The 24,051-nt window shown below is 43.6% G+C and overlaps 1 protein-coding gene across 1 annotated transcript in view; it reads right to left on the reverse strand.

The window, feature by feature from the left end:
* Positions 1 to 6,684: 6,684 nt before the first annotated feature.
* FKBP2 (FKBP prolyl isomerase 2) overlaps positions 6,685 to 24,051 on the reverse strand; it is a 29,118-nt gene continuing 11,751 nt past the window's right edge. Inside the window, exons 4-6 of the mRNA XM_040329026.1 lie at positions 8,852 to 8,898; positions 8,722 to 8,757; positions 6,685 to 6,843 (exon numbers count right to left, since the gene is read on the reverse strand). Coding sequence (XP_040184960.1) covers positions 6,782 to 6,843; positions 8,722 to 8,757; positions 8,852 to 8,898 — 145 coding nt within the window. The 3' untranslated portion in view covers positions 6,685 to 6,781. The remainder of the gene's footprint in view (positions 6,844 to 8,721; positions 8,758 to 8,851; positions 8,899 to 24,051) is intronic.

Genomic DNA, 24,051 nt, shown 5'->3' on the forward strand with positions numbered 1-24,051 from the left:
AGCCCCTCCCCACTCAGTGAGCAGAGAGGAGCTTGTCATCCGTCGGCTCCGCGGAGATCTGCGGACTGATCTCCCGCTGAGCCGACGGGAGCAGGCGGACTCGGTAGCAACAGAGTCCGCCAAGTGTGAATGAGGCCTTAAGCTGGCTACACATTATACAAATTAGTTTTCCTATAATTTCCATTAGATTTACCATCAACCATGTAGCGCAAGGGCGTTCCCAATTGCATACAATTTGAACGTGTTTAGGTTTGACCTCATATTATATGATTTTAGTAAATCTAAAAGGAAATTTGTACAAGAAAACTGTATAATCAGTAGCCAGCCTAGACTGGCTGCTTCCATCAGAGTCTAATTTCACAGGTGTGTTTGTTACAGTATCCCTTTAGTGCTGTTTAAAACGGAGATCCACCGAAAAGTGGAACTTCCGCTTTAAGCACTCCTCACCCCCTTACATGCCACATTTGGCATGTAACTTTCTTTTGGGGGCTTCGGTAGGAATGGGACTTCCAGTCCCACTTCCACCCCCACTTCCACCTACGGGCCGCCTAGGCAGCGACTCCTCTCGCCTTAGGCAGCCCCTCCCTCTAGGCGATCTCCTGGGACACGTGACAGGTCCAAGGAGATCGCCTGTCCACTTCTAAAGCGCAGCGCAACTCGCACAGTGCATGGCCGGCCATGACAGCTTTCGGCTTTATAATGCCCACAGTGTGAATGGAGGCGGGGGGGGGAGCGATGCTCCGGGCGGCAGCATCACTGGACCTTGGAGCAGGTAAGTGTCTGTTTATTAAAAGTCAGCATCTACACTTTTTGTAACTGCCGACTTTTAATAAACATAAAAAGGCTAGAACTCTGCTTTAACACATTTTTGCACCTTCAAAAAACGTGAGAGAATTGTGCTTTGCCAGCTTCAATTTTTTTTTTTTTAATGTAGTGTGGAATAGTGTACACAATTATACCATTTCTTTTATGAAAAAGCTCCAGCAACTAAAGCGTGAGAGTGCTACTTCCCTTTCCTGAGGGGGGGGGGGGGGGGGGGGGAGCAACCTGCTATATATTACCACTTGGCTGCAGATTCAGGCACACAATTACAATTTCCTTCCGCATCATAGCAGCACACTATGGGTTGTGACTCCGCCCCCCCACAACACGACAGAATTGGTTAGCTATAAATTTGAGGGAGAGATACAGTCCACATCATCCTCTTTTTTTTTTTAGCCTCACTTGACAAGACTGGAACGCAATACCTCCAAGACCCCTTTTCCCCGGTTTGCAGGCACTATAAACGCTAAAAATAGCACCTGCAAACCAACCTGAAACAGCCTTTGTCATTTCTCCAGTGTGAAAGCCCCAAGGGCTTTCACACTAGAGTGGCGGTGCGCTAGCAGGACGGTAAAAAAAAAAAAGTCTTGCTAGCAGCATCTTTAGAGCGGTGGTGTATACCGCTCCTACCCATTGAAATCAATGGGGCACCGCGGCTATACCACCAGCAAAGCACCTCTGCAGAGGTACTTTGCGGTGGTTTTTAACCCTTTCTTGGCTGCTAGCAGGGGTGAAACCGCCCCGCTAGCAGCCGAATAGCGACTTTACCGCCGACACCGCCTCTGAAAGGACAGTTCCTGCATTCACCCCTGCTAGGTTTAGCCTCTCCTAGTTGGAAGTCTCCTCCTGTACACACAGCCTCTAAAGGAGCTATATGGAGGGAGCCCCAATCTAGTAGTCTCGGGGGCCTATCATGCTACTGGCATCTACAAGCTTTAAATAAGCTTACATTTCTGCATTGGCCAACAAAATTCTTCTATTTTTCCAGCACACTGACCTTTTCTTTTTCTCCCCTTTCATGTCTTTTTTCTGGACCTTGTAGTCCCACAAGCAGCTGGATCTGTCCAAACATGGCGGCCATGTGTTTTGCCGCTACCACGCATGCACGGGGGAAGTGATGACATCTAATCTCCCCTAAGATGGCGCAGGGTGTCGGCGTTGCTCTTCCGAGTATGCGCGATGAAGTCATATCCGCTGCGACAGCAGATTTAAAAAAGGACCACGTTCGGTCAGTTTAAATGCCGACATTAGTTGCTGCAAGATTCCGGCTGTACACCAGCTGATTTTTACCTAGCTAGGGTAACCTGCACTATGTTTACCCTCTTAGATGTATATTGGCTTCAGCAACTTTCTGTGTTGGTGACGGTAATGGGTGCCTTACTTTGCTAATCTGTCTTGGCTGGAAGCTGCCTTTGCTCTGTCCCACTGATCATGGAGGCCACTGCTCAAGCAGACCACTCTCAGCCTAGAAGGGAAGAGGCTGTCACCATTTTGGTAAGTAGTGAAGAGAGAAAACGCATGATTACCAATGCTGCGATTTCTGGGCAGCCCTACCAAGAGCCTCAAAACGCCAAGTGCAAGGCTCGTTCAGGTCATGCATCAAGCCTTAGAAAGTCTAGGAGAAGCTGGTCCAGGATCCTCATCCCCACCATCACCACTCACATCACAAAAGGTCCCCTTGTCGCAAGTCTACATCAGGGAGCCATCACACCCATCCTACAGCCAATGCCTGCTGGGTGTGTGGAGCTCCAGCATTGCCAGAAAAACTAGCCTGCCGGACATGTGTCAATGAAGCAACTATAGAAAAGGAATCAGATGCAAAAGAGGCAACTGACCTCAGAGAGTCAGTTACGGGAGTCTATCCTGGAGGAATCAGCCCCGGAAACCCATACGGCAGTTCCAGGTACATCCACCGCAGCACTCCATCCACCCCTGGGGCCGGATTAATAATCAGATAGGGAGACTAGGAGGTCTCAACTGGGTTGATCTGAATGCAACTTACCTGTTCAGAGATAGACACACACACACACACCTTTTCTTGTTTTTTTTTTACAAATACACTCATGTCACACTGTAAAGTGGATTTGGTTCAATTAAAAACGATGAAATTTGGAAAGACCATTATCCGAGCCAATTCTTCAATTTCATTTTAATAAATAATGTTTGCACCCACCCGACTGGCGAGTTATTTCCCAGTGTGTGCTGCCATGATGCATCAGGAAAATTGTACTCACCTTTCCATCATTTTCATTTTCTGATGCATCTTCATGGCAGCACACAATATCCCGCCCTTTAAGTGATACTGTGTTTCCCCGAAAATAAGACACCGTCTTATATTTATTTTTCCTCAAGAAAATCACACTATGGCTTATTTTCAGGGGATGTCTTATTTTTATTACCGGCAAGTATGGTAAAAAACAGTTTACTTTCACCTGACAGGGGGAGCCAACCTTATTTATGGGTCTGCCGACACCTCTCTGGTAACTTAGAGATACCGTGGAGCAGATAAGAAGGGCTGCACGACTTCTTTACAGCTCCTGAGCTCCGCACCAGTACAGTACGCCTATCACGTCTTGTTTACCGCTATGCATACGACACGCCCATCACTACGTCTTATTTTCGGGGGTACGACACGCCCATCACTACGTCTTATTTTCGGGGGTACCACACGCCCATCACTACGTCTTATTTTCGGGGGTATGGCTTATATTTCGTTCTTGCGTCGAAATCCTGCTACGGCTTATTTTCGGAGTACGTCTTATTTTCGGGGAAACATGGTAGTTACAGAGAATGATGCAGGATGTCTCTACCTCAAAATTTCGAGGTAACCAATCCTGTCAGGTTGTGGGGGTGGAGTCACAACCCAGTGTGTGCTGCCATGAAGAAACGTTAGGCGAGGAAAATTACGGAAAGGAGAGTATACAATTTTCCATTTTCTCTGCCTCGTTTATTGCAAGGGTCCACACATTAGCCCCATTACTATGGAAAGCCAATGGACCTCTATGGCTGCCTGATAGGTGATCTATTTTATTCTCAGATCTGCGGTAATCTTGCCATATGGTCATTTCTCACTTGAGTGGATTACATACAGTCATGGGCAAAAATATTGGCACCCCTGCATTTGTCAGATAATGCACCATGTCGGCCAGAAAATTGTTGCAATTACAAATGTTTAGGCAATCTCAGGTTTATTTATTTTGCTTGTATTCATATGACACAAAGTGCAGTAACAAATCGCACAACTCCGAAAAATGGACTGGACACAAGCGACACCTTCTCAAAATTGTAAGAAATAATTGCTTTCAATGCTTGTGATGCTCCTGTAATTTGTAATTAAACTCACCTGTATCAATTAACAGGTACTGACAATATACAGCATAAATCACACAAAAATTGTGAAAAAGCATTGACAATCACGTTTACAAATAAATGTTCTTGTGTCCATTGTGTGCAACATTGTCAAGATGTTTACAGCCCATGGCACTGTAGCTAATCTCCCTGGACGAAAGAAAAATTTATCAGAGATTGCCAAAAATCCTTTTGGAAAAATGTGCTGTGTACAGACGAAAAAAAAAAAAAAAAAAAAAAAAAAATACATCTTTTTAGTAAAGCCCATAATTCTTGTTTTCAGAAAAAGAAATGAGGCCTTTAGACCCCTTTCACACTGAGCCGCCCATAGTGTCAGCGGTAAAACGCCGATATTTTTTACTGCCAACGCTATAGGTGGATTTGCGCTGCATTTTGGCTGCTAGCGGGGCGCATTGCGGGTGGTACAGCTGCGCTGTCACATTGATTTCAATGGGCAGCAGCGGTATACACACCGCTCCGTCACCACTCTAAAGATGCGCCAGCAGGAATTTTACCATCCTGCTGGCGCAATGCTCCAGTGTGAAAGCCGACAGAGGAGCAGCTTTTTAAGGGCGGATTGCAGGTGCTATTTTTAACACTATAGCGCCTGCAATACTCCCTCAGTGTGAAAGGGGTCTTAAAGAAAAGAAAACAGTCCCTACAGTCAAACATGGTGGAGGTTCACTGATGTTTTGGGTTGCTTGGGAATGCTGGGACAGCATTCACCGCATCCCGGAAGTAAACCAGGGTGGGCTTCAGGAGTGCCCACAAACAAGATGGAAACGTCCATCGATCGGTTTTCTAAAATATATTTTTTTGGGAAATCGGAACGATCGTGGCTACATATATAGGAGTGGTGAGTGCAACCTTAGCTATACCAACAGCGGCAGAATCATCTTTAAAAAAAAAAAAAAAAAAAAAAAAATTGAATTCCCGCAGAACCACCGCTTTAAGGCACTAGATGTCTTGACTAAGTGCATGGAATTCTGAAGGCTACCAAAGAATTCTGGGGTACAATGTAGGGCCCAGTGTCAGAAAGTTGGGTCTCCTCAGAGGTCATGGGTCTTACAGCAGGACAATGACCCAAACCACACATCAAAAAGCACCCAGAAATGGTTTAAGACAAAGTGCTGGAGAGTAGTGAACTGGCCCAGTAATGAGTCCAAATCTAATGCTAGCCATACACCCATCATACACCTAGTTTTCGAAAAAACAAACACATGGTTCATGAGAGCAACCGATTTTGCCATCATGAAATTTGACCGATAAATCATTCAACCGACATAAATTAATACAATGTATTTGTTTTGTCACATAAGCCCAGTGCAAACTGTTCGGGTAAGAAACACATTAAACCATCAAATTATCATCCGTTGGCCAACGTTTGCCAAACTTCTTTTTCCGATTTTTCGGCTCAAAAGTGTCACAATATTTGAACTTGTGCCCATTAACTAGACGATAAATGAATGAACTGTCCAAATGCCAGATTTTTGAACGATTTCTCGTCTAGTGTATGGCCACCATAAATGACATGGAGCGCTTGTGGAGAAATCTAAAAAACAAAAAACAGTAGTTGGAAAAATGAACCCTTTCAATCTAAGAGGCCAGGAGCAGTTGGTGAAGGAAAAAGAAAAAAGTCCAAAATTCCATTAGAGAGGTGCAACAGGAAACATTTGATTTCAGTAAATTTTTTCCAAGGGGTGTGCTACCAAATGTTAAAATTGAGGGTGCCAATCATTTTGTCCAGTACATTATTGGAGTTTTGTGCGGAATGTGTGAGATTTGCCTTTTTGTTTCTCTTTTTTTTGTGCCATACCAATACAAACAGAAGAAACACGAGAATGCCTAAACATTTGTTAGCCCGCATTCACACCTAGGCGTTTTTACGCCTGTAGCGCTACGCCGCTGCCGCCAGAGGGCTGAAAACAGATGTCCCTCTATGGAGATGGTTCACATCTCCACGCCGGACGCCTGTCGCGTGAAAAAAGGTCCCGGACCTTTTTTTCAGGCGTCTTCGAGCGTTCGGCTAGGAGATGGGAATCATCTCCATAGAGGGGGTCATCTTGGGGCACATCTAGGCGGACAATACCGGCGTTTTGTCGCCGCAAATCGCGGTACAAAACGCCGCGATTTGCGGCGACAAAACGCCGCGATTTCGTCCGCCTAGATGTGAATGGAGCCTTAAACATTTGTTAAACATTTGTTATGCAACAATTTTCTAGGCGAAGTGGTGCATTATCTGAAAAATGCAGGGGTGCCAATATTTTAGGCCATGACTGTACCATTACCTTTGATCAAAATACATATTTGTGCCTTATATTGCTTGTAGTTTTTCAACCTTTTTTCGTTTTGCAGAACAGGAAATATAGAAAACCTTAAAAAAGGACAAAAAATAAAAAAAATAACAAAAAAGGATTTCAGAATTGCAGTCTGCATTAAGCCTTGGCTTATTAATTGCCCATCTGGAAAAAGTCTACTCTCAACATGTAATTATGCAAATGAACAGAGCCAGAATTTGTGTCTGTGTTTTTATTCAGCACTGTGTGAGACGCGGTCTTCCAGCACAAACAGGACCCCGTACAAAGGAATGAGACACCCCCCGCCTCCCCAATTACAAATCCGTTCGTCTTTCAATGCGCAACAGCTCCACCTCAAATATAAGAGTGGCTCCTCCTGAAAGAAAAAAAAAAAAAAACACACATTTGCAAATGAGTAAAAGCACCTCGGCAACCGTTATTATTTCTTAAGATAAAATTCAGCATGCAAAGATTGTAAAAAGCAGCCACCTGAAATTCGCCTTTCACTGATGAACTGTAATAAACTGAAGTTTTTCTAGCTACTATGGATCAATAAACTTCCACGTTAGCTTTAGCACTGCTTTGCTAATGAAGACTGTATAGTTTGCTTATGTAAACATTCATGCTGTGGTGAGCAAATATATTATTCAGTTGAACTATTTAAGACCAGTAATAAAAAGGACTAATACAATAGGTGGCATTTATATATAAAAAAAACAAATAAAACAAAACAAAAAAAAAACAAAGAAGAATGCTAGAAAACGTTTTACTCTTTGCCTAACATTTGTAATCAAAATTATGACATTTAAAATGTGTGATATAAATGGGATGGAGGATTCTATTAACCTCTCTAATGGAATTTTGGACCTTTTTTTTCCCTTCACCAACTACAGCGCGGACCTGAATTTCCGGGAGGCCGTCAAACGTCCTCCCCTTTTTGCGCGCGCTGTGATCACCAAGTCACTGATCCCGGCCCCTTATCACGTGATCAGCTGTCAGCCAATGACAGTTGATCACGTGATGTAAACAAAATCTCGGTAATCTTTTTTTCTCCTCACGTTGATAATGTGAGGAGAAAAAAAAAAAGCCGATCACTGGCTTATGTGCAAGGTACATCGGTCCCGAAGAGGAAGGAGGCACATCTGCGCCCAAAATTACCGCCTGCCAGTGCCACCCATCAATGCCCATGAGTGCCACCAAATGCCCACGAGTGCCACATAGCCGTGCTGCCCATCAGTGTAACCTACCAGTGCCGATCATTGCCACCCATCAAGTGCCCACCTGTGCCCCCAATCAAGTGCCTTACAGTACAGCCTCATCAGCGTACATCAATGAAGGAGAAAAAATTACCCGTTTACAAAATCTTATAACAAAATATAAAAAAAATATAGAATTCTCTTTTTTACAAGAAATCTCTATTTGTGTGTGTGTCTCATTTGTGTACAGTGTTGTATGACCACGCAATTGTCAGTGCATCAGCGCTGAAAGATGAAAATTGGTCTGGGCAGGAGGGGGGTTTAAGTGCCCAGTAAGCAAGTGGTTAAGTATTGTAGCCTCAAAAAATTGTAGTGTATGTGGAAGGGACGTTGCCAATCACAGGTTATCTGTGCCACCCCCCCCCCCCCCCCCTATCATTTGCACTGGTAGCTATTGAGAATTTATAAATACTCAACCTTGATTATGGACTTCATATTTCGCCGATTTGAGAGTCATCTGTGCTGATGGCACAAAATATCTTTGTGGACTTGATCTCTAATACTCATTTAACTTTTTGCATTGCTGATAACCTCTTATAGCTCCAGAGAGCGACATACTGGTTTCTTCCATCCGTGTTCATCCAGATATTAAATGACCAATGATAACCAGATCTACGCTTTCCCAGGCTTGTTGCTTAGGAGGCAATTTCAGGTTCTGCTTTCTTATTCACTACTCTCGGTCATGCTCGTGTCACTGCCTGCTGCCCTCAACTTAGAAAACCTATTTGTCAGTTTCTTAGAGGTTATTCTACTGTAATAAAACACATAAACCCCGATCATAGCAGCAATCAAGATGCTCTGTTCAGGTGACCTTTACTGGCAGAATTGCAGGAAGGTTCCATAGACAGATTTCCCACTATATAGCTTCACACTGCTTGAAGCAAACATTTTCATGGAACACAATAATCGGAGTGTAAAAAGGACAGAGGATCCAATAAAAAATAAAAAAATAAAAAAAGTGAGAAAATCCTGATTTACAAATATACCATTCGCCTCACCTGGTATTTTGGGTGGTGCACCTCTATCTCCATATCCTGAAGCGGAAAAAAAATAAAAATAAATTTGAGGCTTATTCAGCAAAGTGCCCCCATTCCTTCCCACTTTCCCAAGTAAAAACACAATTCTTACCCAGCTCTGGAGGAATAACCAGCTTCCTTTTCTCCCCCTCACACATTCTGCAAAATAAAGCAAAGCCTCAGTATTATATGAGGTTTACCATATCTGTGACATACAATGATGCTCCATAGACTAAACAGGCAGACCATATGATGGAGATCAGGGCATGCTAAATGTTCAGAAATATAAAACTTTGTTAACAAAGACATTTAATAAAAAACAGGCCTCAGTTTTAAAAGGCAATAATTGAGACACTTCCATAGACAGTCAAACCTAATTACAGCTAGACCTACTGGAAATATATAGCAAAAGGGCAGTGACAATATAAGGCTGTTATTCCACTTAAATACTATGGTGTACCATCCAAGACCCTTCAAATTTAAGATCAGGTGGATGGGGAATAAATTACTGGTTTTGGATCACCATCAAAAAGTAGTTTGTTTATTTTAGGGGGGGGGGGGGGGGGGGGGGGGACATACTTACCTAGATCTGTCCCGCCGGCTCTAAGACTGAAAACCGAGCGATCAAACATCGCCGATCACCTAGTTCTCAGAGCTGGTGACCATCAGGTGCTGGAGCGCTGGGTTGGGAGCGACCGGCTCAGGCTCTTTGGGAGGCCGAGCCGGGTGCTGGTCTGGGCATGTGGCAGATCCTGACCATATGGTCACGATCTTATCCCAAGCGTTGACTTGCTCTGTGATGCCAGCCGACAGCAGGCTTCAGCCCACGGTTGGCTGAAAACAGGTCATGGGAACGAACTGCACTCCTGTGATTCACAGGAGAAGTACAACCAAACAAGCTTTGGACGTACTTCAAGTTGCGATTAACTGTAAAGTGACCCCAGACCAAGGTGTCTCAACCCCTTGTATCTTGCAGGAAGAGATCTCAGAACCCATTAAGTAATGTTCAGATCTACAGCTCACGGAAAACTGGTGATCAGCAAGCTGTTGATATAACAATTATATTTTTTGAAATCGCGTTCAATAATGGAATCCGTATTAAAACATATCTAATGTAAAACTTGTGTTTACTTTTCCTGCACAGATGCTCAATTCTGGTTCCAACTTGGGATAAACATGTACAGTGGGGCAGCAGGTATAGTACACTGGGACAGGAGGGCACAGTACACAGGGGAAGCAGAGCACACATTATAGCACGTGTTTATGGACCTTGCTTTGTGCACTGGTCCAAATCATTTGGTGGAGGGGGATTATGGTGTGGGTTTTTTTTAGGGGTTGGGCTTGACACCCTATTTCCAGTGAAGGGAACTCTTAAGGTGTAAGCATACCAATACATTTTGGACAATTTCATGCTTCCGACTTTGTGGGAACAGTTTGGGGACGGCCCCTTCCTGTTCCAATGACTGCACACCAGTGCACAAAGGCAAGGTCCATTAAAAGACATGGATGAGCGAGTTTGGGGTGGAGGAACTTGACTGGCCTGCACCGAGTCCTGACCTCAACCAGATAGAACACCTTTGGGATTAATTATAACGGAGACTGCGGGCCAGGCCTCACAAATGCTCTTCTGGAAGAATGGTCAAATATTTCCATAGACACACTCCTAAACCTTGTGGACAGCCTTCCCAGAAGAGTTAAAGCTGGTATAGCTGCAATGAGTTCACTGTACTCCAATGGTCTCCACATCTCAATCCAATAGCGCACCTTCGGGAGATTTGCATTTGACAAATTTGCAGCAACTGTGTGATGCCATCATGTCAATATGAACCAAAATCTCTGGGGGAATATTTAACACCTTAAAAGAATGCATGCCACAAAGAAGTTCTGGAGGGGAAAAAAGGGGTCCAACCCGGTACTAGCAAGGTGTACCTAAAAAGTGATGTGCACGACACACACACACACACACACACACACTATATTTATACCCAGTAGGCGACTATACAGGGTATTTTAACGGAGTCAGACATGAAGCTACATATGGGGGGGGGGGGGGGGTTGGAATCATCATCCCTTTAATCCAGGACACATTAATTACACAGGCTCTGAGGCTGATTTAATGCAGAAAAGGCATCGAGTTTAATTACCACCTTAATCAACCACAGGCTTGTGCAGTTTTTTCTTCCTGCAAAGAAGAGCCGTTATGGTTATTCCAACTGCATGTTTTGGAGTATATATATGTTTATTAGTTCACCAATTTGTGATGGGTCACTATAGAGCAGGGATGGGCAACCTCGGAACTCCAGCTATGGTGAAACTACAAATCCCATCATGCCTCTGCCTCTAGGAGTCATGCATTTGATTGTCAGGGTCTTGCAATGTCTCATGGGACTTGTAGTTTCAAAACAGCTGGAGGGCAGAGGTTGCCCACCCCTGCTATAGAGGAATACATAATCAATGCTGTTGCGCCAATTTTTTTGTCCTCATTAATCACGTGCTTGCACCATATTTGATTACTTGAGATAGGTAGCGCTTCACTTTTAATGTTTAAAGAATATACGGTTATAGTGTTTTTTTTTAACCAAAAATATTTAGCAGAATACATTTTGGCCTAAATTGAAAGATTTGCATATTTTTTTAAATGTTTGCAGAAAGAAACTTGTTTATAAAAAACGCAAAATATAAACCTGAGGAGGTAATCATATACCACCAAAAGAAAGCTCTATTTGTGGGAAATAAAGCACATATATTTTATTTGGGTACAATGTTGCACAACCACATAATTGTCAGTAAAAGTAACGCAGTGCCATATTGCAAACAATGGCCTGGTCAGGAAGGGGTAAAACCTTCCGGAGGTCAAGTGGTTAAAAAAAATAGTACAATTTCGGAAATATTTTGGAAGAAAGCAGTTTTACCATAGATCCGATTATCATACGATCACTTCGAAATCAGTATTTGTTACCATTTTCTGATAGTGTATACAACCCTTGCAGGGTTAACACACCCGAGTAAGGTGCCAAGGCTTACAGGCTGGGGACATGTCACTGAAGGGTTAAACGAACCTCAGCTTGGTCTGAGTGCTAAGGAGTTAATGCTTGTATGCTGGGAACAGGTCATGGAGGGCTTATTGCACTCGCTGTGTAGTTGATGCGCATGCTCTTGAAGCAGATCGTAATACACTGCAGAGAGGTCACAAAGGGGTCCGAGGGCTTAATGCTTCTGTAGCGACGGATCTTAGAGGTTAATGCACATATACACTGAATACTGGTCACAGAGGTTAATGCACATACTCTGGAGTACAACCTGCTAGAGAGCCTTTACTGGATGGGCATCCCAATATGGAAAATAAAGGAGTGATGTGTATGTGCAGTGGGAGCAAACTACAGAGCAAGGGCTGATGTGTGTTGTAACAGGAGAAAAAAAAAAAAAAAGGGAAGAATCTGCTGCTGAATTGTTTGTCATTTAGAGATGAACCTCCAGATCGTGAGTCTGAGCTCAGTGTGCAAGGAATAGGGGGAGGGCAAGGCAAGTGTTCAATGTGCAATTTACCTAGTGGAGACTGGAGTTTTGTACAGCAGGGACCATCAAAATGGTGGACCACGGTCCAGACCTGCACCAAGTGACTGTCCTGTCTGGACTGGAGCCGCTACTTAGCAGCTGGGTGTCCTCTCCTGGTTTATCTGCCTTGTTGCCACGGTCATCCTCACAGGGATGACCGCCTGCCAATGACATATTGACGTCGGCAAAGTGGTTGTAGAATCCTGACTGGACGTCATATGACGTCCTCAGGATTCTGAGCCGCTGCGTGCCCCCGGGGCGCGCAACGCGGCGATCGTTGTTGCAGGGTGTCAGTCTGACACCCCGCAACACCGATCAAGGTAAAGAGTCTCTCACGGAGACTCTTTACCACGTGATCAGCCGTGTCCAATCACGGCTGATCACGATGTTAATAGGAAAAGCCGGTAATCGGCTTTTACTCACTCGCGTCTGTCAGACGCGAGTAGAGGAGAGCCGATCGTGACAGGGGGGGGGGTTGTGCTGAATGATTATTTCCCCCCCCCCTTCCCCGAGGATGCCCACTGGACCACCAGGGATGGCCATATAGACCACCGGGGATATAAAAAAAAAAGAATGCCACCCTAGACCACCAGGGATGAGGACACAAGACATGGATGCCAATCAGTGCCGCAATGGATGTCAATCAGTGCCCACAATGGGCATCACTGATTGGCAGGCATTGTTGGCACTGATTGGCATCCATTAGTACAACACATACAATAGTGCCCATCTGTGCCACCTATCGGTGCCCATCCGTGCCACCTCATCGGTGCCCATCAGTGCCGCCTTATCAGTGCCCATCAGTGAAGGAGAAAACATACTTATTTACAATGTTTTATAACGGAAACAAAAAAATAAAAAAAATTCTACATTTTTGGTCATTTTTTTTTTGCAGAAAATAAATATCCCAGAGGTGATCAAATACCACCAAAAGAAAGCTCCATTTGTGGGTACAAAATGATAAAAATTTAGTTTGGGTACAGTGTAGCATCACCGCGTCATTCAAAGTGCAACAGCGCTAAAAGCTAAAAATTGGTCTGGGCAGGAAGGTGTATAAGTGCCCGGTATGGAAGTGGTTAAAATTGACAAGCGCTAATAACCTGCTTGTTAACATAATAGGTTGAGCTGCACCGATGCCTCCCACCACCCCCGAGGGTGCAGATGATAGCAGCAGCAGCTAGGCTGGAGACTTGGAAGAGGAGATCCGGACTGATAAGTCGAAGGTAGGACTGTGTATAGGAGAAGTCAATGGAAAGGGGGCACTGCAATTTAAGGTGGCACCTCTGCAGGAATTTTTTTTACCGCCGCAAATTTTAATTCAGAGCCTCTGGTGTACAAGGAACAAGCAATGTGTGCTCTGGAGAAGGTATACAGGGTAATATGCAATATGTGTGCTGAAAAGAGATAAAGGGGAAAGAAAGCAATCTGTGTGCTGGAGGTGGGAACTCACTGGGAAAAGACCAATCTGAGCCGGGGGTCAGAGGTTTCTGGGGAAGAGGCCATTTTGCATAGTGACAAATGTAAAATGTACAACTTAGAGAAATTCTAGTATGCAAGATTGATTGCTGTAATTGTGAATTGGTGTCGTGCAAAAACGTGTAGTATGATAAGTAGTTTCTCTTTTTCATAAGACTTTGTTTAAATAAAATTACATTATTTTTATTGTAATGTATGGACTTGATCCAATAGTGATGTGGCCATCTAGGGACAGGAAGTGCGATATCTGCAGAAATTACCATGTATAAAAATAAAAAAATTACCCCACAAATGCAGCCACCACACCAAGGACCAATAAGCTGCTTACAGGCTTAGATGCATTTTAGAAACAACTCCAGGCAGTTAGCCAATACGTATAAAAAAGGGAGCCAATTTAGCTGCCACAGTATTTACATTTCTGCCCATGCCGTTCTTCGATTTACATGACCCTTCCAAGCGGATGACAGCACTTACTCCGTTAGGATTCTAGATCATAGAAAATGATACAATGGTGTCTTCTCTCTCTCCACCCCCATATTCTATATGGAGAGCAAAGAAGCAAAAGAGACTGATGAGGTCATCTTTCATTCTGCCCTCTCCTCCAATTAGGTTTCTGTTCAGCATGCAGCACACCCGATTGGCTCCCAGCCCTGCTCCTCACTCTCCCCATAAGAGTACTACTATAGGGGATTGCAGATCGAAGTTATGATTCTGATAAATACACATGTTGCATTAATAAAATAATTGAATGAAGTATTATTGAATAGAAAGCTGCATTCATGTGTATATTTTAGGTCTACCTGGAGGTCCTCTTTAACCACTTGCCTACTTGGCCACTTTCAACGCCTTCCAACCCAGGCCATTTTTCAGTGCTGTACCAATTTAAATGACAATTGTACAGTCATGCAACACTGCACCCGTTCTGTATAACCTGTTAAAAAAATAAATCAATTGTAAACAAGCAATTTCTCCTTCACCGATGTCCCCCGATGATGCTGCACCGATAGGAATCACTGATCAGGACGCAGTGCACCGATAATCAGTGTAGATGTCCTGTGTTAGGGAACAACGATCAGTGACATCACACGCACAGCTACTACCCCCCCCCCCCCACACAGTAAGAACACTCCCTTAGGGCACACTTAACCCCTACAGCCCCCCTCCTGGTTAACCCCTTTACTGCAAGTGTTATTTTTCCAGCACTTTGCTGTGAAAAATGACAATGGTCCCAAAAATGTGTCCACCATAATGTCCAAGGTCACAGGAAAAAAAATAAAAAAAATAAAAAAATAAAGAAAAAAAAAAAAAACACGGGGAATGTAGCTCCTCAGACAGTACGCGAGTGTAGTCACCCTAGGCCAGAAGTGTGCTACTGCCAGGATCTCAAGGTAAAAAATAAAATAAAATAGAAAATGCCTGAAAGAAAAACCAATGCAGCAAATGACTACTAAGCTGCAATATATTACATTTTTTATTTCTGCGGTTTATAGGCTTTAAAAGCAGCATTTTAGAAATAGTTAGCATTACTGCGAGTCCCTCTCCCCTCACAAATAAAGCAGATTCTGTGCCATTCCCTCTGCTGTCTGTACTGGGCACACAAGAGGCCTCTATGTCAGCCACACACCATGCAGGTGACAGAACAGTCTGCGCTCACTTAGATCAGACTGCATGGAGCGAAACAAAAAACAGTTTCCAGCCACAAATTAGACCACTTACAACAGACGGCATGGAAAACTAAGCCAGATCAATGAAATCTAGACGGGTGCTAATTAAAGCATTTGAGATTTGCCCTTCTCTTTAGTGGAGGAGATAGAACACAGGCACTCAGACTAGCAAATGAATGCAAATTAAGCCTGGTCTGTCACAATAAATCATACATATTAATCTGCCGCTATATTAAATCCGTTAAATCTCTTTGACACTAAAGAAGTCTGCAGTGTCACGTGACAAAGCCCAGACAAGGCATGTATAATCAGAGACATGGTTTTCACTTAATTTACATTAGACATGAGGAGGCATCTATACAAGGGTGTGCGCAAATATGGAAATCCCTACATCTAGGAGATTAGGTTATTAAATTAAAAAAAAAAAGTCTGGTTTTTATACAGACTTATCAGTATGGAAGCAAGAGTCACAAACGATGACCCCAACCCCCCCCCCCCTCCCCCATCCCCCCCCCCCCCTAGGTATCATATGATACAAATTTCTAAAAAAGCCATTTAACAGTAACAAAGCACCACACAAAGAGCTTGATGGTACAGTGGGAAGACAGCACCCCCTGCTGGTAAGAATTAAGAAAACATGCATATCAAATAAAAGCCTAAGAGAGCTGGTAGATTTACAGCCAATGTGCAATTATATGGAAATCCTCTGCTCCCTTCTCCCCCCCGTGAGTGGCTGTAAAGCCGCCATTAACAGGACCCCGATTTATTTAAACTGACCTATGCTTGTAGGAATTGTCCTATCAAATTTGATAAAATTTAGAGTTGTTGGGTCGATGCGCAGGGCATTATTGTTTAACCACAATCCATGCCATGTCGTTTTGAATATTGGGTGCAGGTTTAAATTGACATATTACCTTTGTTGCCTTTTCTTTCCCCCCACCCTCCTTCCCATTCCTCCAGTTTTCTTCTTTCATCTCTGCCTCCTGTTGTCGAACATTTTCAAAAAATTGAAAAAAAGTGTAATTACAGTCTGTACAGGTCCCATTTGCCTTTGCTTCTCAGAGATGTTAAAGTGAAAATGTTTTGAGAGTGAAGATTATATATTATATATTCTAATTTTTTTTTTTTTTTTTTTTTTTTAAGCTTCTACAGTGCAAGGAAATGTTCAACTTAGATTGACAGGTCCTCTTCTAGGGTTATGCATTTATGGGGATTTCACAGAGTGATACAGATGATATGTAGGCAAGCTGTGCTGCCTATATACAAGTTTGGTATGTTATTACTATGGGTTTATGTTGCGTTCACTTATCAGAGTCTAGTGGCAGAACTATGTGGGCAGGAATGCGGCACATCAGCCAGGTGAACTCTGTGGGAGATATAAACACAGCTCTATATCTTAAGGTTGTGCTGGCTTCTGTTTAGTATTTCTGTCACGATCGTTACTTTCTACAGGTTTCAGTCAAAACTAAAAATAAAAAAATAAAATAAAAAAAAGTAGTACAAAGTGGCATTTTACTGAGAAAAATGTATATTCAATACCATCTATACCCAGTTTGTCAAATTAAAATATGCATTTAAAAAAAGGTGAACAGCGTATACATATTTAAATAACCAATATATAGTCTTTTAGAAATGCTTAATCAGATCAGCTAAATGTCAAATTGTATCATGAGTAAACCAATCCTTTATAAATCTTGCTAGTTACAATTTTAAGCTACACTTTTATTACAATGTTTTATGCAGACATTAATTTTCAAAAAAAAAGTAATAATCGGTGTAAGCGCAGGCGTATAACACACACCCCAAGTTTAAGGGGGGGGGGGGGAGATACATTTTAAATGCCCATCAATGCAGCCTTATCAGTGTCCATCTGCAGCCTTGCCCATCATTGCACAGGAAGTGTGATGGGTTCATTTTAAAAGATCATCCTGCTTGGTCATGGGCTATGTAGCTTTAGAATATCTAACAATCTCTAAACTTGCAGGTGGATTACTATGGCACAAAGTATTGCATTGTGGGCCAGGCTGATGGTAGGTGTCTTTTAGATATGACAACATAAAAAAAAAAAAAAAATTTTACCCCGCTACTCGAGGGAATGAGTGCTGCCGAGATAGACAGAGCTGTATATGTCCCCTGTGTACTCGTCTCGCAGTCCCACCCCTTTGCCCGGCTCCTATGATGTCCATAAAACCAGTCCAATGGTGGGACGTAAATGCTAGGAGGCGGGACTGTAAGCAGAGTACACAGGAGATTTGGCTCTGTCCATTTCGGCAGCGCTCGTTCCCTCCCGAGGCATCTCTCTGTCACACACTCACACACACACACACACACACACACACACACACACACACGCACGGGGTTCATATACATTTGGACACAGACACAATAGATTTTTTTCAGGTATTTACCAAAACATATTCAAGCTAAAGTTATATAATGGATATGGACTGAAAATGTACACTCGTTTAATTTGAGGGTATGACCATCCAAATCAGAAGAAGGGTTATAGGGGGTTGTAAACCCTCTTTTATCCAACATAGAGATCATACTTAACTGCATGTGCGGCTCCTTCCAGCATCAGGAAACCCCTAGGAGAAGCGCTCTCCCTGGGGGTACCGTGAGGGTGCGCTGCCGAGTCCAGCATTTGCGTCCATAGACACAGAATGCCCCATGCATCATTGGATTTAATTGACAGCAGCAGGAGCCAATGGCAACACATCCCACCAGGATAGAGCACCTTTAAAGGCTACTATACCGGTATAAATGTAATTATTGGACAAAAAATGCAAACCCATTGACCGACTCAGTCAGGTACCCAATGAGGGGACCCCAGGAGAGGGAGACTCATGCATGAACAGTCCTGATCTGGTTGCACCAACACTGGATATTGAATCAATAAATCAGTGTTTCAGGTATATCACAAGCTGCAATCCCGGTCTTCTTTGCTAGATCCAAACTGGGGAGGAGAGATCCCTCAATAGCCACAGGTGGATGGATCTGCTGTGAGGGATAAAGTTAGCTGTGAAGTAAATCACTGACATGCTGTTTAAGACACTATGCCATACAATGGATCTCACCACATCCAGGTCCAGCAAGGGAACTCCTCTCTCTGTACAAGTTTCAAACTGTACACATGCAGGGCGAGTGTGGTCAAACACACACATTATTCAGACTCCAGGCTATATGGATGAGCTGTGCTCCAGTCCAAGCAGGGATATCCCTCTCTCTCTGTGTGCGCCACACTCTGAGCATACAGGCTGCAATTAGATCTCTAGGCTCCCGGTGTATGCAGGCTCCAAGCAGCCTAGGCTGGCTCTGCAGTGTGAGGAAAGTGCTGTCAGGAGTCTTCCAGCTACAATAAGCTATTGGGTACAGGCGATGCTGAAAATGTCAGTATCCAGTATATTCCATATGCCTGGTAGGAATAACCTGCTGAGGTCTATGACAGGTATGCGATGGAGATGCACAAATTTGGTGCATTCCATGGAGGGGAGGACAGACACATACAATTGCCTACATGTTTTGCCCCTCCCACTACTGGGGGCTTCTTCAGGGCCTGTATTTTTTTAGCCTGGTCAGAATGTTTCTGGGCCATCAGCTTTTTTTTTTGTGTCTTGGGAGGTCATCATCGGGCCGGTGGAGGGGTAGGACAGGGGTTTGAGGGTATTTTACGTGATGGGGTCCCCTTTTGGGACACTGGAGTTGGGGAGGGGGTAGGGGTCCCCTCCATAGGTAGCTGACCGATTTAGTCAATGGGTTTGCACTGCAATTGTATTTTTTGATGTCCGATAAATTATATTTATACTGCTATAGTAGCCTTTGAGGTGCTCTATCCTGGTGGGGGGGGGCTTTAGGTTTATTGATTATTCTGCAGCGTTTAGAGATATACTGTCAGCCCAGATTCATCCAAATTAAGCAAGGTTGATTGGACAGCGCTTCACAGTACAGATGGACAATGATTCAAAACACAGTGCAAAATCCACCCAAGAGCTTGTGAAGGAAAAGAAGTGGAATATTATGCAATAGCCGAGTCAGTCAACTGATCTCAACCCAATTGAGAATGCATTTCACTTGCTGGGCAAGGCAAAAAGATATCAGGGATATGCAATTAGCGGACCTCCAGCTGTTGCAGGACTACAAGTCCCATGAGGCATAGCAAGACTGCCAGCCACAGGCATGACACCCAGAGGCAGAGGCATGATGGGACTTGTAGTTTTGAAGAAAGTTGTCCAGGTAACCTACGACAGGAATATTCCAAGCATGTTGAAGCCCCAAGTCCAGCGCCAACACTTTGGGGAATACCTTGGGAGCAGAGTACAGACCTAGCAGAAGGGCCAAAAAAACCCCCCACAGTATTCCTTTACAAAATGTAGGAATCGTTGGCGAGGTAGGAAAACAGGATATGAAGATAATCATCCCCGATATCCCTAGATGTCGGAAAGCTCAAGGGGATGGAACGAGGCACTACTGAAAGAACCGATTGCATACATAAATTTAGCACTTGAGTCACGAGATCCAGGATGGGGCAAACGTTCGCATTCAGTTTTGGAACTGTGAAAAGGTTCAGTAGAAACCACCCAACCTTTTGCTCTCCGGAACTAGACAGTAGGCAATCAAGAGCTTGGGGGGGGGGGGGGGGCTGTCGTTGGTGGATTCAAAGAAACATTTGAAATCGTGAAGTGCGCAAAAGGCAAAGGCTCCGAAATGCCAGCTTCTATCCCCAAGCCACAATATTGCATACACTTTTATATTTTGACTGTAGGACTTACTGATGGAGAAGGCTCTCGGCCTCACAGTGTCACTCACAGGGGTATTTGTCAATAGATATGCAACAAAATTGTATGAGACTGTACATGAACCCCGTCTTATTCCTCCCTTCTCGTGATGTTGATAATGTCCCCCGGACCCCCCCTCCCTTCTCTTTTATTGGTTTTGAATGCCCCTTTATGCATGTTTGTACCGATTTGTCTAAAATGTTGGGCATTAATAAAAAAAAATTATATTTGAGAAAAAAAAAAAAAAAAGTACGCTATTCCCTTTTCCCCAATATACTTAGTTAACTGGGATCTTTGCTGCGTGACCTGCTGGGAACTGCTTCAGAAATCTTCCAGCAGAACTCTTCTCTTGTGCTTACAAAATGCCATCTCATTTCCAATGGAATCATTTATCTGTCCCAAAAGTAGACAGCCTTTCCATTGAAAAAATGTACAGAAGAGACTGGCCAAAAGACCGCTAAAGCGTTAGCTGCGCTGCTACCAGCAAGTCACACATTGAAGATTTTAGAGGAGAGGATAGAGCTATGACATGAAAGGTAAATAGTTTTTGCACACACAATTTAAAAAACATTTTAGGCCTGAAGAGTACATAACACCCCCCCCCCCCATATTTTCTATATGTTCTGAAAGCAGACACCCTGGAGAATTAAATTGTAGTTCCATTTTTTAATGTCATACAATATTAGCGCAACTGTTGAGAAAATGCAAAAAAACTTCACAAAAAAAAAAAAAGGAATTTTAGGGCACACAAACACCAAAATACAGATTTAGTTTTTTGCAGGGATGGGTTATAGCCCCTGTAAGTTTATTTTTTACGATTCCTGTCCCATTGCAGAGATTTCCCTTCACTTCCTGCCCCATAGAATAACAGGAAGCGAGAGGAAATATATGCAAATTAAGGGAATCCATTGCCCCCCTCGGAAATGGTGTCCCCATTCAAAAATGTAAGGGCGGGTCTTAAACAGAAAGGGGTGTGTCATAATTATTAGGGGGTGCATGAGTTTAGTCAGGCCTAGGGCAGCACAAAACCTAAATACACTACTGCATGCACTGATTATTTTGAAATACAACATTATAGATTCTCAGCGCTCCAAGGCCACTTCATGGATGCCATGAAGTCTCATTCAGGAGGAGATAACATGATACTTCCAAAGCAATGATACTCCTGACTGTGACCCTGGGGTGGTTTGGGAAGCCCGCAAATCTGGGGGGGGGGGGGGGGGGGGGAATAGAGGGAGAGTCTCTTCTTCCAGTCATCCATCCTTTGGAAACTACATTAACATGCTCCCTCTCCTGACACTGAACGGGAGCTTTTGAGTCTTCAAAGCCAGGTTTCAGACTTTTACAAGGCTAAAGCAGTATTGGAAAGGGGTCAGACGCACATTTATGAATTCGGCAATTAATGTGTCAGGCTCCTTGTTGGATCGCTCTGTGCTCATCATTCGGCCACGTATGTCCCACAGATATCCTGTCCTAATGGCCACTCTCCCCAAGCAAATCACTCAATCATTTTGCGACTATTATTACGCTCTACAACTTATATATGGAACCCCTCCTCTCAGCTGAGAATTAATGATTACTTGGTAGCCTCTGGACTGCCATGCCTTCTGTCCCCGGTGCGACAAGAGTAGGAAGCTCCAAATATATTGGAGGAGTTACAAACAGCAGTAGGTTCAGCCAAGACCAGTAAAGCCTTGGGCCCAGATGGCTTTACAGTACAATATTGTAAACTTCTATCCCACGCTCTGGGCCCCTACTTGTTCAAAATGTTTAATAGATTAGGGGATTCAGCATCCTTCCATGTAGAGTCCTTAAAAGCCCTTATCGCGGTCATCCCCAAAGATGGCAAAGACCCCGTGCAGTTGTAACAGGCCGATATCTCTGCTAAATGCCGATTTGAAGTTCTTTACCAAGATACTGGCCTCGCGCCTTCAATTACACCTACACTCTCTAGTCCATTTGGACCAGGTGGGGTTCATTCCAACACAAGAAGCGAGAGAGACAACACCATTAAATTCCTCAATCTGGTTCATATTGCCTGCCAATCCCGTACGCCATGCATTTTTTGAGCACAGATGCGGAAAAGGCATTTGACCGTGTCAACTGTTCAGTTATTTTCGCAATACTTAGACTACCTCTACACATGACTGGAGCAACGAGGAGGAAAGCATGATTTTAGTCCGAGTAAATAGCTTTATTTCATGGAATGGCAAGAAGTTGCTGCAGCATCGTGGTTTTATACGATATACGTTGTACACAGTTGGTTAATAAATTGAATATCGTTTAAAAATGATGAGAGCGAGAGAATAATTTATATATATATATATATATATATATATATATATATATATATATATATATATCTCAAGTCATAATGGAGGCACATCAATGGAGCAACGAGGAGGAAAGCATGATCTGTCAGTCCGAGGTGAGTAAATAGCTTTATTTGACCAAAATTAAGTGTGAGGTCACTCTGGAGGTGAGTGCATTTCTTATGGGGGCACACTGAGGTGAATAAAAAAAAAAAGAATGGATTTGAGACTATTTGAAGACTCAACAAGTTACAACTTTCTTCTGACATTTTCATTAATTAACTATTTGACTTCACTCAAGCACAGGATTTATATTATTACAAGAAGAAATACACATAATGTATCATATTATTGTCCATTCACATGTTATGTTGGCACTCATTTGCACAGGAGAATTGATACACCAAGTGGTTGGATACATTATCACTGGCACAGCATGATTTGTTTTGAGTTTATTTGTACATTTATATTGGGAGTGTATTACTTGCCGCTTGCATACATTAGTCAGATTGTAATTTAATTGCTCCGAAGACTACACAATATATTTGAATTATATTGTTTCCCTACTTATCTCAAGATCAACTTCCCCAAATCCGAGGCTATGGGGGTGGAAGTTCCTTCCTCCCTGCTTCGGGAACTTGAAGTTTAGCTTCAAACTTAAGTGGGCTGACCGTGCCCTGAAATACCTGGAGAACTTTATCCCGGCTGATCTCTCTTGCACTGTTGACCTCAACTTTCACCCCCTCTAAGTTTGGGGGGGGGGGGGGTGTTGGAGCGTGTACCCAGTTTTTACAGTTGCAGCCTCCCACTTGGATTGTCTTCATAATGGATTGTGGGGAAGGATGACTGCTCAGTTCTGCCTGTTTCTCAGGCAAACCCGATTGGACCCACCATTTCCCACCTATGTAGTGGCAAATGCAAGTGGACTTGTGTCTATTTACACCTGCCTATTTCCAATTCGATATGCTAAAAAAAAAAAAAAAAAAAAAAAAAAAGGTTTTTAGATCGGATGGTCTATATTGCAGAATATACACGGACCCATCACCCACCCGCTCTGTGGAGGGGGCAGTCTATCAGTGCCCAGGACCCCTGCCATGCCGACTTGCACAGAGCCTGGGAAGCATGGTGTGGCCATTGCGCGTGGAAGCTATCGGGCAGCTGAAGAACAGCCATCTGACATTCAGCGTTGAGAGTGTGTAAAACCTCCTGCTGCTACCCTTAACTTAGCTTGTCCCAAACTATAACATGAACGTAAACCTGGAAATATCTGCCGTTACCTCCTTGAGTCCTTAAAGTGATTGTAAAGGTTCGTTCTTTGTTTTTGTTTTAAAATAACAAACATGTCATACTTGCCTGCTCTGTGCAAGGGTTTTGCACAGAACAGCCTGAGCCCTGTTTTCTGGGGTCCCCCAGCAGCGCTCCTCATCGAGTGCCTCCATGTAGAGCCGCTTTCCATGGGGCACTCATTTGGGTGCGCTCCCAAGACAAACATCAGGACGCCCCCCCACCGTGTCACTGGATTTGATTGAC

This window comes from Rana temporaria, chromosome 11, assembly GCF_905171775.1.
Source record: "Rana temporaria chromosome 11, aRanTem1.1, whole genome shotgun sequence".
Classification (NCBI taxonomy): domain Eukaryota; kingdom Metazoa; phylum Chordata; class Amphibia; order Anura; family Ranidae; genus Rana; species Rana temporaria.